The sequence below is a fragment of the Salmo salar genome, chromosome 09 (genome assembly GCF_965601325.2).
Source record: "Salmo salar chromosome 09, fSalSal1, whole genome shotgun sequence".
Classification (NCBI taxonomy): domain Eukaryota; kingdom Metazoa; phylum Chordata; class Actinopteri; order Salmoniformes; family Salmonidae; genus Salmo; species Salmo salar.
Genome location: NC_138299.1, coordinates 6,480,345 through 6,496,944, shown reverse-complemented (window position 1 = coordinate 6,496,944; position 16,600 = coordinate 6,480,345). Strand labels below are relative to the sequence as shown.

Below are 16,600 nucleotides of genomic sequence, written 5' to 3'. Positions count from 1 at the left end.
GATGGGAGAACCTTCCAGAAGACAACCATCTCTGCAGCGCTCCACCAATCAGGCCGTTATGGTGTGGTTCCCAGAAGTAAAGCACATTACAGCCCGCTTGGAGTTTTCCTAAAGGACTCTGATCATGAGAAACAAGATTCTCTGGTCTGATGAAACCAAGATTGAACTCAATGGTCTGCATGCCAAGTGTCATGTCTGTAAGAAACCTGGCACCATCCCTACAGTGACGCTTTTCAGCGGCAGGGACTGGGAGACTAGATTAACGGAGCAAAGTACAGAGGGTTCTTTGATGAAAACCTGCTCAGGACCTCAGACTGGGGCGATGGTTCACCTTAAAACAGGACAATGACCCTAAGCACACAGCAAAGACAATGCAGGTTTGGTTTCGGGACAAGTGTCAATGTCCTTGAGAGGCCCGGACGAACATCTCTGGAGACCTGAAAATAGTTGTGGAGCTATGCTCCCCATCCAACCTGACAGATTTTGAGTGGATCTGCAGAGAAGAATGGGAGAAGCAGGTGTGACAAGCTTGTACCTAAGAAGATGTGAGGCTAGACATTATGGGTTATTGTGTGTAGATTGAGGGGAATACACTTTTTAATTTTAAAATAAGTCTAATGTAACAAAATGTGGATCAAGTCAAGTGGTTTGATTACTTTCCAAATGCACTGTGTTTAAATTATGCTGTGTATTTATTCAGCTTAACTGACAAAACAAAAAAGGCATTGCATTGCCACATCAGTTAACAACATTTGAATGAACTTTCTATATCGTCTTGAAAAAGATTGCATCACAATACCAGGCAGCCATTGCGAGTGTTCCCGTGAAATGACCAGTCAACTGCCAGGGTTAGAGGTTCCAAACCAAGTCCATTTCTGTGTGCTGCTGCATTGTTGCAAAGGCCAGTGTTTCCCATGACTATCTGCAGCCCTGTGCTCAACATGACAATGCCTTCATTAGACAAATGAAATTGTCCATTCAGCTTTTCCCCCACCTGTGGCAACTGCTGCCTCCTAAAGCGTTTTTCTCTTTCACCAGGTGGTGACGGGTGACAGTGGTGTCACAGACGTGGACCATAAGGCCAAGCTTGTCTACGAGGACGGTAAGGGCTCACTGTTCACTTTTCTTTTTTTCTCTTTATACTTTTATCACTCTCTGTATCCTCTTTTTATATATTTTGCTTGGTTAACAATGATTTGAAAAAAGATAAGCAGGAGAGCAATGGGGGGGGGGGGGGGGGGGGGGGGGTAGGATTTGCATACCCTGAATGGCATGCCAAATCACAACTACCGCTTTTGCTGGGCAGCCAGCGAACATCGATGGTACACACTTACACTCATTACGGCACTGTATAAAACTGCATAAGAAATTGGCGTTTGATTAAATAATTAGGGCCGGTAGCTATTTCCTATTAGGGCTGGGAAATATGGCCAAAATATCAATGTTTTAATGTTTGGAAGCTATTTAGCAGGTTTTTATGTTTGTGAATAATACATGTTCTATATATGGTTTATGAATTGTAGGCCTGGGTGGTATTCTGTATATTTGGAAATAGCCACGGGACGATCTTTCAATACCTTTGGAACTATTGCTGACCGTTTTTCAATGTTTGTGTCAACGTAAGTAAATACCTGCAGTCAACTTGAGCGGAACGTTAGGCGGAACGTTAGGCGCACATTATTTTACATTATGAAGCTTACCGTAGTTCCCCAGAACAGTTGAGCCAGTCACGTGTTTGTAAATAGAACAATGGGGGAGGGGAGCGGGAGCAGCTGAGTCCAGCTGTTTGGCATGGGGTGTGTTTTATATTGAAAGTCAAGTTTTTTTTCTTTTCTCCAATATAGTGATCTGGGACATGCGACTTTAGTTTTTCTTCACAGAAAATGCATTAGCGCAACACAATCGGCAAAAAATGGCTTCATTTTCATCAAATGACAACAGAAGTGCAATGCTATTTAGTTGGCAGCCACAAGTAAATGAGCTTACAATGAAAAAGCAAGTTTGTTTTTGTAAAAAATATATTTTTTTAAATAAATAAAAAATGCATGGCCATCATATTTAATGTTTATGCATAGAAACTGGATTATATACAATTCCTAATGTTTTGCTTGAAGTTAATCTTGCGTTTTACTGGTGAAAAGTAGGCTGGCTACACAGAGGTAGCTACACAAGTCAGAGTCGATTTCGGATGAAAAGCGTTCCCACAGTAAACTGCCTAATACTTGGGCCCAGAGTCAAATATTTGCATATTATTAGTAAATTTGGATAGAATACACTGAAGATTCTAAAACTGTTTAAAAGAAGTTCCTTCTTTTTCTCCTGGAATGAATACAGTATTGTCCGGTTGGAATATTATCGACGTTTTATGTTAAAAATACCCTAAGGATTGATTGTAAACAACGTTTGACATGTTTCTACGACCGGTAATGGAACATTTTGACTTTGTCTCTGGTACTGCGCTCGCACGTTATGCCTTTGGATAGTGATCTGAATGCACGAACAAAACGGGGGTATTTGGACATAAATATGGAGTATTTTGAACAAAACAAACATTTCTTGTGGAAGTAGGAGTCCTCGGAGTGCATTCTGACGAAGATCAGCAAAGGTCAGAGAATATTGAATAGTGTGGGACGGTCACGTCCCACCTAGCCCAGAGGTTAAGTGTGCCTTGAATTTTAAGTAAATCACAGACCGTGTCACCAGCAAAGCACAATCACACCAGCTTCACGGTGGGAACCACACATGCGGAGATCATCCATTCACCTACTCTGCGTCTCACAAAGACACAGCGGTTGGAACCAAAAATCTCATTTGGACTCATCAGACCAAGGACACATTTCCACCGGTCTAATATCCATTGCTCGTGTTTCTTGGCCCAAGCAAGTCTTCTTATTATTGGTGTCCTTTAGTAGTTGTTTCTTTGTAGCAATTCAATCATGAAGACCAGATTCACGCAGTCTCCTCTGAACAGTTGATGTTGAGATGTGTCTGTTACTTGAACTCTGAAGCATTTATTTGGGCTGCAATTTCTGTGGCTGTTAACTCTGCTGCAGAGGATAAGCTAAGAGTTAACTCTGGGTCTTCCTTTCCTGTGGCGGTCCTCATGAGAGCCATTTTCATCATTGTGCTTGGTTTTTTTGCGACTGCACTTGAAGAAACTTTCAAAGTACTTAATGTTCCGCATTAACTGACCTTGTTTTAAAGTAATAATGGACTGTCGTTTCACTTTGCTTATTTGAGCTGTTCTTGCCATTATAAAGACTTAGCCCTATTAGGCAAAATACCATCTTCTCTATACCACCCCTACCTTGTCACAACACAACTGATTGGCTCAAATGCTTTAAGAAGGATAGAAATTCCACATTCACTTTTAACAAGGCACACCTGTTAGTAGCAAGGCATTCCAGGTTACTACCTCTTGAAGCTGTTTGAGAGTGTGAAAAGCTGTCAAGGCAAAGGGTGGCTACTATGGAATTTTTTTTTTGGTTACTACATGATTCCATGTGTTTAATAGTTTTGAGGTCTTCACTATTATTCTACAATGTAGAAAATAGTCAAAATAAAAATCCTTGAATGAGTAGGTGTCAACTTTTGACTTGTACCTATCAAAGTTTGTCACAAAATATATTAAAGTGTGTCTGGTTCCATTTTACATCGAACACAAGTAGGATCAAAATCTGAGAAAATTCTTCAGTTTGGCCCTGGACCGGTGAACCACGTTGAATTGAGGCAGTCTAGTGCTGTAAGAGGAAGAATGCACACAAATTCCCATGTGTCATCCCCAAGTTCCTCCTCAAATAATTTTCCGATCGCGACTTTAAAGGCAACAGAGTTCTTCAAGTCATTCATGTTACATCTAACATATTCCGGAAGCAGTGGGATTGAGGGAGGTTGAACTTTTCCTGTAGATAAGCAAAAAAGGCAAATGTATCAAAGAATAATTGAGAAAGATAGAGGGCTAGTGAGTGCCAGGTGCCAAAAGCCCCATTTTAAAGATGGAGGGAATAGAATGTTCTAATTGATTCCAAATTTTAAGAGACTGCTTTGCAATTGGGTTAACACTTTTTGCCTTGGGACACTGGCAGAAAGGTGCACAACCAAGTGCAGCAGGTGTACATGATTAAGTCTCCGTCTGGACACAGAGTGGTGAGTAGGGTCAGTCTGTAGCCAATACAAAAGGGCTCTGAAATTTGCAGCCCAATAGTACAGTCGTGGCCAAAAGTTGAGAATGACACACATTAATTTCCACAAAGTTTGCTGCTTCAGCGTCTTTAGATATTTTGTCAGATGTTACTATGGAATACTGAAGTATAATTTAGAAGTGTTTCATAAGTGTGAAATGCTTTTATTGACAATTACATGAAGTTAATGCAGAGAGTCAATATTTGCAGTGTTGACCTTTCTTGTTCAAGACCTCTGCAATCCGCCCTGGTGTGCTGTCAATTAACTTCTGGGCCACATCCTGACAGATGGCAGCCCACTCTTGCATAATAAATGCTTGGAGTTTGTGGGTTTTTGTTTGTCAACCCGCATGTTGAGGATTGACCACAAGGCTAGGCTTCCCGCTAGCGGGACAACTTCCGGTGAAACTGGAGGGCGTGCAATTCAAATAAATAATCATAAAAATGATGGATATTAAACATTTAGGTACATGGTACAAGTGTCTTATATCTGTTAACCTCTGGGATATGTAGGACGCTAGTGTCCCACCTCGACAACAGCCAGTGAAATTGCAGAGTGCCAAATTCAAAACAAATCTCATAATTAAAATTCCTCAAACATACAAGTATTATACACCATTTTAAAGCTTAACGTCTTGTTAATCCAGCCACAGTGTCTGATTTCAAAAAGGCTTTACGGCGAAAGCATACCATATGATTGTTAGGTCAGCGCCTAGTCACAAAAAAACATACAGCCATTTTCCAGCCAAAGAGAGGAGTCACAAAAAGCAGAAATGGAGAATGAATCACTAACCTTTGATCTTCATCAGATGTTACTCATAGGACTTCATGTTCGATAAAGTTCATATATCCAAAAATCTGTTTACATTGGAGCGTTATTTTCAGTAATGTTTGCCTCTAAAACATCCAGTGATTTTGCAGGGAGCTACATCAATTTACAGAAATACTCATCATAAATGTTGATATAAGATACAAGTGTTTTACATAGAATTAAAGATACACTTGTCCTTAATGCAACCGCTGTGTCAGATTTCAAAAAAGCTTTACGGCAAAAGCACACCATGCGATAATCTGAGTACAGCGCTCAGCCACCAAAACAAGCCATACAGATACCTGCCATGTTGTGGAGTCAACAAAAGTCAGAAATAGCATTATAAATATTCACTTACCTTTTGATGATCTTCATCGGAATGCACTCCCAGGAATCCCAGTTCCACAATAAATGGTTTTTTTTTTTCTCGATAAAGTCCATATTTATGTCCAAATACCTCCTTGTTCGTGTGTTCAGTTCACTATTCCAAATGCAGAAGGCGCATTCACAGTCGGTTGCATTACAGTAACATGTCAAACGATGTATAGAATCAATCTTTAGGATGTTTTTATCATAAATCTTCAATAATATTCCAAAGACGATTCCTTTTGTCTTTCGAAATGAAAAGGAACTCAGCTCGCTCTCACTGCTGCGCGTGTGACTGAGCTCATGGCATTTTTCCAGACACCTGGGTCAAACCGCTCTTATTCTCTCCCCATTCACAGTAGAAGCATGAAACAACATTCTAAAGACTGACATCTAGTGGAAGCCTTAGGAAGTGCAAAATGACCCCACAAACATTGTATATTGGATATGCAATCACTTGAAAAACTACAAACCTCAAATTTCCACACTAACTGGTTGGATTGTTTCTCAGGTTTTTGCCTGCCATATGAGTTCTGTTATACTCATAGACATCATTCAAACCGTTTCAGAAACTTCAGTGTTTTCTATCCAAATCTATTAATAAAATGCATATCTTCTGGGACTGAGTAGCAGGCAGTTTACTCTGGACACCTTATTCATCCAAGCTACTCAATACTGCCCCCAGATCCCAAGAGAAGTTAAAAGCTTAAATTCTTGTTAATCTAACTGCACTGTCCGATTGTTTTGAGGACGGCGCCCAACATCAAAATATTTTGCCACCGGCACAGGTCTCATATATTCACAAATAGCTATTTAAATATTCGCTTACTTTTTGAAAATCTTCCTCTGATTTGTCATCCATAGGGTCCAAAGTTTGAGTGACACAAATATACATTTTCACAAAGTCTGCTGCCTCAGTGTCTTTAGATATTTTTGGCAGATGTTACCATGGAATACTGAAGTATAATTACAAGCATTCCATAAGTGTCAAAGGCTTTTCCTGACAATTACATGAAGTTGATGCAAAGAGTCAATATTTGCAGTATTGACCCTTTTTTTTCAAGACCTCTGCAATCCGCCCTGGCATGCTGTCAATTAATTCCAATTCATCTGAAGATCAGTCTTCATAACATTCTGGAGTATATGCAAATTGCCGTCATACAAACTGAGGCAGCAGACTTTGAAAATTTAACATTTGTGTCATTCAAAACTTTTGGCCACGACTGTGTCAAATGTGGTAGCGCTAAACCACTCAATGCCTTAGACTTCTGTAAATGTTTTCTACCGATCTGTGGTACCTTGCCATCCCAAATAAAATACATGAACGTTTGATCCAGTGAATTTTAAAAAAGATTTTGGAATTAAAATGGGTAAACATAAATATTTTACTTTGGGCAACACATTTTAATGACATCAACACTTCCAAAAAGTAAAGGACTGTTTCAAACTAGCCAAATCAAGGGGTAGAAAATACTTTACCGATTTACTATGATGTATCGTCCCTTAGAATCAGCAATTACCTCAAAAGATACAAAGCGTTTAGATTTATCAACCAAAATGGCAGCACCTCTTGATTTACTATGTAAGTTGAGCAGTTTACCAACCCAGTCCCTGCAAATCCAAAAGTGCTCACCAGTCCTCAAGTGAGTCTCTTGTAGGAATGTTACATTTGCCTTCAAACCCTTTAAATGTGTCATCACCCGCATACGTTTCACAGGGTTGTTAGCCCCTTTGATGTTTAACGAAATGTACTTGGTGTTATTCCGGCCACCCTGAGCACTCCCGTTATACAATCCTGTCATTAGAGCATAGAGTGGAAAAGCAATGAATACCCAAAAACCCAGGTTAACTTGTCTCAGAGTAATAATGTATTTGGAAAAGGTATAGAAAAAACCAACTTAAAAGACAATGGCATTAGAACTGAACAATTCAACCTCCCTCCCCTCACCCCAGACAATACCTCCCCAAAATAGGTATAAGCCTAAATGGAACATGTTTTCTTCTCATTTTGAGAGTGCGGTGTTAAATCCACAGTCCCGCCCTTTAAAGTGGGGAGGCAGCTCCCTCGTCTGAGATTCTCCATCTTCTCATGGAAAAAGTGCACTCAAATATCAGGGGGCCTCTCACCGTCCCGGGGCTTTGGGCGCAGTGACTGGTGGGCACGATCAATCAGTACATGGCGGGAACATCCTTCAGCAGCCCAGTGACTAAATCCGTGGCGCAATGCATTTCTGCCGACTCTGGGACCGATACCAGTCTCAGGTTATTGCGGCGAGAAAATTCCTCTAACCTCACAGCTCGACTGTACCTTTTTTCCCCCCCAGATCCGCAGCCAGGCGTTTCACGTCAGCCTCCATTGAGGTAGTCAGGTCGGAGACACTGGTAGCGGAGGTCTTCAGTGCTGCAATCGTCATGGTGCGCAACTGTTTTGAGTGACGTGATAGCTGTGACCGTCTCATTTTGTAGGATAGTTAAATCTGCTTTTAAAGTATCAGAAACCGTATGTATTCGAGTCTCAATTGTAACAACTACCCTTGTTTTCATTTCAATTATCTCTGAGCGTAGTAGCTTGATGCCCTCGAATGTTCATTTCAGCGCCACCAGGCAAAGCCGTAAAGTGCTAGTCCCTGGCCCTCCGACTCCGGAGGTGGTGTTAAAATCGTTCTTGTTGGCCATGTTCTCTGTGTTTTTGGTCTTATGTTTTGTCGACATGCTGACATTTGAAAGCAAAGTAGTCAAGGGTATTAGGGAAATGGACCACTTTTCCGTAGCCGGCTGAAAATGTGTCTCACAGACGGAGCCGGCGCTAATGGAAAACACTGGTATTTATTATTTTTGTATCCCTTTTATAATCAGGACCTGTTAATGGTAGGGACCAGCACTTTGATTTTGTGGATTAAAAAAAAATAAAAATAATGGTTAGCGATCGTTTTGTAAATGTTAACCTGTTAGGGCTAGGGGGCAGTATTGACACGGCTGGATAAAAAACATACCCGATTTAATCTGGTTACCACTCCTACCCAGTAACTAGAATATGCATATACTTATTACATATGGATAGAAAACACCCTAAATTTTCTAAAACTGTTTGAATGGTGTCTGTGAGTATAACAGAACTCAAATGGCAGGTCAAAACCTGAGAGATTCCTTTACAGGAAGTGGCCTGTCTGACCATTTGTTGAACTTCTTTTCCATCTCTATCATTTACTAAGGATCTCTGCTCTAACGTGACACTTCCCACGTCGTCCATAGGCGCTCAGAGCCCGGGAAAAAACAGAATGTCGTCATTCCAGCCCCAGGCTGAAACACATTATCGCCTTTCTCAAGTGGCCGATCAAGAGACACTGGCTTATGCGCGTGACCCCGACCGCCCCCGCCTTTGGGATTTTTTCCTCTGTTTGCCGAAAAGGAGATTCCCTGTCGGAATATTATCGCTTTTCTACGAGAAAAATGTCGTAAAAAAATTGATTTTAAACAGCGGTTGACATGCTTCGAAGTACGGTAATGGAATACTTAGAATTTTATTGTCACGAATTGCGCCATGCGCGTGACACTTCTTTACTATTTCGGATAGTGTCTTGAACGCACGAACAAAACGCCGCTATTCGGATATAACGATGGATTATTTTGGACCAAACCAACATTTGTTATTGAAGTAGCAGTCCTGGGTGTGCATTCTGACGAAGACAACAAAAGGTAATGAAACTTTTATAATAGTAAATATGATTATGGTGAGTGCTAAACTTGCCGGGTGTCTAAATAGCGAGCCCGTGATGCCTGGGCTATGTACTTAGAATATTGCAAAATGTGCTTTCACCAAAAAGCTATTTTAAAATCGGACATATCGAGTGCGTAGAGGAGGTCTGTATCTATAATTCTTAAAATAATTGTTATGCTTTTTGTGAACGTTTATCGTGAGTAATTTAGTAAAATGTTAGCGAATTCCCCGGAAGTTTGCGGGGGGGTATGCTAGTTCTGAACGTCACATGCTAATGTGAAAAGCTGGTTTTTGATATAAATATGAACTTGATTGAACAAAACATGCATGTATTGTATAACATAATGTCCTAGGGTTGTCATCTGATGAAGATCGTCAAAGGTGAGTGCTGCATTTAGCTGGGTTTTGGTGACATTATATGCTGGCTTGAAAAATGGGTGTCTGATTATTTCTGGCTTGGTACTCTGCTGACATAATCTAATGTTTTGATTTCGTTGTAAAGCCTTTTTGAAATCGGACAGTGTGGTTAGATTAACGAGAGTCTTGTCTTTAAATGGCTGTAAAATAGTCATATGTTTAAGAAATTGAAGTAATAGGATTTTTAAGATTTTGAAAATCGCGCCACAGGATAGCAGTGGCTGTTACGTAGGTGGGACGAATTCGTCCCGCCTAGCCTAGAGAGGTTAACATCCCAATTTTGCGTTAACATCCCTAGTGACTTACCTGTGTAAATGTGCTCTAGCGGACCTGTTTATTTGCTTTAGGGACAAATCACACCAAGCAGCCAGTCGAGATCTTCCGTCACAGCCACTGAGTTTTTAGCTCAAGTGTGTTAACCTCTCTGGGCTAGGCGGGACGAATTCGTCCCACCTACGCAACAGCCAGTTGAATCCCGTGGCGCGATTTTCAAATACCTTAGAAATACTATTACTTCAATTTCTCAAACATATTACTATTTTACAGCATTTTAAAGACAAGACTCTCGTTAATCTAACCACACTGTCCGATTTCAAAAAGGCTTTACAACGAAAGCAGAACATTAGATTATGTCAGCAGAGTACCCAGCCAGAAATAATCAGACACCCATTTCTCAAGCTAGCATATGTCACAAAAACCCAGAAGACAGCTAAATGCAGCACTAACCTTTGATCTTCATCAGATGACAACCCTAAAACATTATCTTATACAATACATGCATGTTTTGTTCAATCAAGTTCATATTTATATCAAAAACCAGCTTTTTACATTAGCATGTGACGTTCAGAACTAGCATACCCCCCGCAAACTTCCGGGGAATTTACTAACAATTTACTAAATTACTCACGATAAACGTTCACAAAAAGCATAACAATTATTTTAAGAATTATAGATACAGAACTCCTCTATGCACTCGATATGTCCGATTTTAAAATAGCTTTTCGGTGAAAGCACATTTTGCAATATTCTCAGTAGATAGCCCAGCCATCACGGGCTAGCTATTTAGACACCCAGCAAGTTTAGCCTTCACCGAAATCAGATTTACTATTACAAAAGTTTGATTACCTTTTGTTGTCTTCGTCAGAATGCACTCCCAGGACTTCTACTTCAATAACAAATGTTGGTTTGGTCCAAAATAATCCATCGTTATATCCAAATAGCGGCGTTTTGTTCGTGCGTTCCAGACACTATCCTAAAGGGTAAATCAGGGTCGCGAGCATGGCGCAATTCGTGACAAAAATCTAAATATTCCATTACCGTACTTCGAAGCATTTCAACCGCTGTTTAAAATCCATTTTTATGCCATTTTTCTCGTAAAAAAGCGATAATATTCCGACTGGGAATCTCCTTTTAGGTAAACAGAGGAAAGAAAACAAGGCTTTCGGTCGACGCGGGCACGAGCCTGAGTCTCACAGTACTGTAACCAGCCACTACCCAAATGCGCTACTTTGTTTCAGCCAGAGCCTGCAAAGCCACGATTCAGCTTTTTGCCGCCTTCTGAGAGCCCATTGGAGCCGTAGGAAGTGTCACGTTATAGCAGAGATCCTTTGTAATGGATAGAGATAATCAAGAAGGGGAAGAAATGGTCAGACAGGGTACTTCCTGTACAGAATCTTCTCAGATTTTGACCTGCCATATGAGTTCTGTTATACTCACAGACACCATTCAAACAGTTTTAGAAACTTTGGAGTGTTTTCTATCCAAAGCCAATAATTATATGCATATTCTAGTTACTGGGCAGGAGTAGTAACCAGATTAAATCGGGCAAGTTTTTTTTTATCCGGCCGTGTCAATACTGCCCCCTAGCCCTAACAGGTTAACCTCTATGGGCTAGGTGGGACGCTAGCGTGCCACCCGTGGTGCACTCCATCAACAGCAGGTGCATTTCAAGAGCGGCAAATTTGAATCCAAATAAATGTCAAAATTCAAATTTTTCAAAAATACAACTATTTTACACCATTTGAAAGATAAACATCTCCTTAATCTAACCACGTTTTACGATTTCAAAAAGGTTTTACGGCGAAAGCATAAATTTAGAGTATGTTAGGACAGTACATTTACAAGAGTTGTGTGTAATGTTTTGTCAAGTCAAAGACACGGTCACCAAAACCATAAAACCAGCTAAAATGATGCACTAACCTTTTACAATCTCCATCAGATGACACTCCTAGGACATTATGTTAGACAATGCATGCATTTCTAGTTCTATCAAGTTCATATTTATATCCAAAAACAGCGTTTTACTATGGCATTGATGTTGAGGAAATCGTTTCCCTCCAATAACCGGCAGTCAAGTCAGCGTCACAAATTAAATAATTAAAATTAGAAAACATTGGTAAAATATTATATTGTCATTTAAAGAATTATAGATTTACATCTCTTGAACGCAATCAACTTGCCAGATTTAAAAATAACCTTACTGGGAAATCACACTTTGCAATAATCTGAGCACTGCGCCCAGAAAAATACGCGTTGCTATACAGACTAGACGTCATGTTGGGGAGATCTAAAATCGAAAATACTATGTAAATAATCCATTACCTTTGATTCTCTTCATCAGATGTCACTTCCAGGTATCACAGGTCCATAACGAATGTAGTTTTGTTCAAAAAAGCTCATCATTTATGTCCAAAAATCTCCGTCTTGTTCGCACATGATCTAAGCCAGCCGGACTTCTCGTCATGAACGAGGGGAAAAAATATATTTCTGTTCGTTCAAACATGTCAAACGTTGTATAGCATAAATCATTAGGGCCTTTTTTAACCAGAACATGAATAATATTCAAGGTGGACGAATGCATACTCTTTTATAACGTATTGGAACGAGGGTACCCAACATGAACTCGCGCGCCAGGTGTCTAATGGGACATCATCGTTCCATGGCTCTTGTTCGGTCAGATCTCCCTCCAGAAGACTCAAAACACTTTGTAAAGGCTGGTGACATCTAGTGGAAGCAATAGGAAGTGCCAAAATATTCCTAAGCCCCTGTGTTTTTCAATGGGATAGGTTTAAAGTCAATACAACACATCAGGTATCCACTTCCTGTCAGAAAATGTCTCAGGGTTTTGCCTGCCAAATGAGTTCTGTTATACTCACAGACACCATTCAAACAGTTTTAGAAACTTTAGGGTGTTTTCTATCCATATATAATAAGTATATATGCATATTCTAGTTACTGGGTAGGATTAGTAACCAGATTAAATCGGGTACATTTTTTTTATCCAGACGTGCAAATGCTGCCCCCTAGCCCTAACAGGTTAAGAGAAATTGGTGCACTTCAAGGGGCTTTTATACAGTTTAGTCCCCTCACTTCTCTTCGGTCTGTTCCATTTCTCTGGCCATCTCTCCCCTTTTTCTGTGGTATGACTCATGTCTCTCTGATGTAATAAAGCTGTCAAGTGGTTCTGTAAAGTGTCTCAACTGTGTCTTTGTGACTGACTGGTTTGTCTTGTCCCTCCACTCTATAGCGTCATCTGATGAAGACAAGGCTTCAGGCGATGAAGGTCTTCCAGACGAAGATTCTGATGTAAGTGTTACTGCGACAAAGGGGCTGTGGGTGGGAGGGAATGCAGGTGGGTTGTGAAACGCCTACTCAAGTTTATACGACGGTGTTGTAAAGCACGCTTTTGGTCTTGAACAAACACATTCTCACAGATCATTACGTTTGTTAGTTTGCCTTGTGAACTGCAGTCTTTTACTAAGTTGTGGGGTTGACCTGGGAATTTTGTCTGCAGAACTGGGAGGAGGATGAGGCTATGGAAGATGAGGATAGAGAAGAAGAGACGGAAGGCATGAGGACGGAATCCAAAGCTAACGGTGATTCCGACATGGAACCGGGAAACGAGAGCGAGGAAGAGTGATGCTCTTCAAAGGAAATGATCTCAAAATGAACACACAAAAACGGACCTGAGAATTATGTACTTTCATTATATTTTCATGCTTTGTTTTTATTGTATCAGAACAAAATGGTTTTACAAAAACAAATGGACAGGCATGTGACCGGCTGAACGAGGCCATGTCTTTTCTCGGGACAGCCACAAAGGTGGGAACGTTATATCCCCACAACCAAGCTGAAAGCCCCATATTTTGAATCTTTTCCGGAGATTCAAGCCCCATGTTTCTGTCCCAATCTCCTGATTTCTCCACTTTGTCTGTGGTTCTGGGTGTAAATCAAGTGTGACCCCCCCCCCTCCGCCCCACTGCTTGTTCCAGAGAAATGGTGGCCTTGTTACCTGGCATGGGATGCATCCAAATTTTACATACACTTAGGTTGGAGTCATTAAAACTCGTTTATCAACCACTCCACAAATTTCTTGTCAACAAACTGTAGTTTTGGCAAGTCTGTTAGGACATCTACTTTGTGCATGACACAAGTCCTTTTTCCAACAATTGTTTAGACTGATTATTTCATTTAATTCACTGTTTAACAGTTCCAGTGGGTCAGAAGTTTACATACACTAAGTTGACTGTGCCTTTAAACAACTTGAAAATTCCAGAAAATTATGTCAGAAGCTTCTGACATAATTTGAGTCAATTGCAGGTGTGTCTGTGGATGTATTTCAAGGCCTATGGGAAAATCTAAAGAAATCAGCCAAGACCTCAGGTCTGATGAAACAAAAATAGAACTGTTTGGCCATAATGACCATCGTTATGTTTGGGGGGGGGAAAGGGAAAACCATCCAAACCGTGATGCACGGGTGGCAACATCATGTTGTGGGGGTGCTTTGCTGCAGGATGGACTGGCGCTCTTCACAAAATAGATGGCTTCGTGAGGAAGGAAAATGATGTGGCTATATTGAAGTAACATCAAGACATCAGTCAGAAGTTAAAGCTTGGTCGCAAATGGGTCTTCCAAATGGACAATGACCCCAAGCATACTTCCAAAGTTGTGGCAAAATGGCTTATGGACAGCAAAGTCAAGGTATTGGAGTGGCCATCACAAAGCCCTGACCTCAACCCTATAGAGAATTTGTGGGCAGAACTGAAAAGGCGTGTGCGAGCAAGGAGGCCTACAAACCTGGCTCTGTCAGGAGGAATGGGCCAAAATTCACTCATCTTTTTGTGGAAGGCTACCAAATACTAATTGAGTATATGTAAACTTCTGACCCACTGGGAATGTGATGAAAGACATAAAAGCTGAAATAAATCATTCTCTACTATTATTCTGACATTTCACATTCTTAAAATAAAGTGGTGATCCTAACTGACCTAAGACAGGGAATTTTTACTAGGATTAAATGTCAGGAATTGTGAAAAACCGAGTTGAAATATATTTGGCCAAGGTTGATGTGAACTTCTGACTTCAACTGTAGCTCACTACTTGCTCTGGCCCGTAGTGTTCTGGTTGAAATTAGTGAACTATATACAGTGCCATTTTGGATGCAATCATGACTAATAGATAATGTCCCCTTGCAATGTAAATCTGTATGAAAGCTGCAGTGGTTGTAGGTGTCCCCAGCTACCCACCAGTATCCTTGAATTAAAGTCTTCTGGTAAGTCTCCAATTGAACCCTGTTTTTTTTGTTTCTGCCAACCCTCTTCTGTTTATCCTTCACTCCTTTTGCGCAATGAGATTTTCAGGGCATGGAGATCATTCCACTGCCTAAAATCATAGCTTGAGGGGCGACCAGAGAAAATAATGAACTTTGGTCAATTAGGTGAATTAATGGGTTTTCAAAATGGTTGCAGTTCACTCTGTTCATTTATACATCGGTCAACAAATTTTGATTGAACATCACTCTCTTGTACTCAGCTGTTTGCTACTTTACTTTTTCTTGAGAGGAAAATACAACTGACTGAATGTTCCTTGACGTAGTTCAGCACTTTGTGGGCAGACTAAAAATGTAATTGATATAAATTATGCTCTTGGGACCTATTTACAGGTTGGTTATTCAAAAAAATGCAACCAAGGGTTAGTAGTACAATAGAAACAACCTGACGGGGGTAGTATTTGGGGCTGAGATGAGCAGGGTTGCACATGGGTATAAGGACTAACATTAAGTTATCTGCTCTGTAGACGACTAAAGCAAGATTTAATAATACTCCATTAGGACAGGTGAAGGAAAACGACAACTGTTGAATCTACTAAAAGGCGGAAGTTTAAATCTCTTCACACATTACAATGTAGGATAATCTGATGAAAGGCACAGAAAATAGAACTGACAAAAGATTCAAGATAGAGCCTGCAGGACATTACTGTCAGTAGCCATGTTTCCATGCAAGTAAAACCATACCGTATACATTTTTTTTTATTTTTTTTTTATAAAATCATGACAGCTGTAATGTAAAGTGTTTTTGTACGATTTTATAAATGCTGACAGATCATTTGTCTGACTTGGTTGGATCTTTTTGTGTTAGTAAAATGTAATTATGCGAGAAGTGTTTGGAAATGCCTATGTGCAGATATTGATAACCATATCGGCGTAAACTTGGAGTCACGTTATTACATGGTGTGTAGTCCTCCCACTATGACTTGGGAAACCATGCTGTTTATTAGGCTACAGATTAAATAAATTATGAATTTCACAGTGGTGGAAGTGTGCACTGATCTGATGCTCCTTTCCAATAAATATTGAGGGTCTTATTCTGTTGTCATGATTGATGCTTGACTACTGTCTTATTTATCAATCTCATGTAGACTAGCCTACCCGCACTGTATCTGCGAGCTGTTTTTTAGAGCGTACATGCCAAGACTAGAGTTGGCACATTTGCTATTTAATGCAAGTTTTTGACTAATTGGTAGAGTTGAAGAGTCGTTGGAAACACATTGAACTTCAGATTTGTATTCAGTACATGGAAAACTTGTGTGCACTACATCACACACTGATTTTTATCTGCATCAAGTCAGTTTGGTGGTAAAAGGTGCATATTTTCTTTATGCAGATTTTTTTTTATATTTGCATAGAAATCTCTGCCAGTTGGTTGGAAACCTAGCTACGATTTCTCGAGTGTTCATACCACAAGGCTGAAAAGCACGTTGGCTATTAGACCTGGGAGTCTCAAGTGGGGATTCAACTCCCACGGCGCCATATTATACCATCTAGAAACC

General features: G+C 40.3%; 1 protein-coding gene across 1 annotated transcript in view; it reads left to right on the top strand.

Moving 5' to 3' along the window:
- Positions 1-16,135, top strand: part of LOC106610597 (WD repeat-containing protein 43) — a 57,336-nt gene extending 41,201 nt beyond the window's left edge. Inside the window, exons 15-17 of the mRNA XM_014209993.3 lie at positions 1,039-1,102; positions 13,020-13,078; positions 13,287-16,135. Coding sequence (XP_014065468.1) covers positions 1,039-1,102; positions 13,020-13,078; positions 13,287-13,412 — 249 coding nt within the window. The 3' untranslated portion in view covers positions 13,413-16,135. The remainder of the gene's footprint in view (positions 1-1,038; positions 1,103-13,019; positions 13,079-13,286) is intronic.
- The last annotated feature ends 465 nt before the right edge of the window (positions 16,136-16,600 follow it).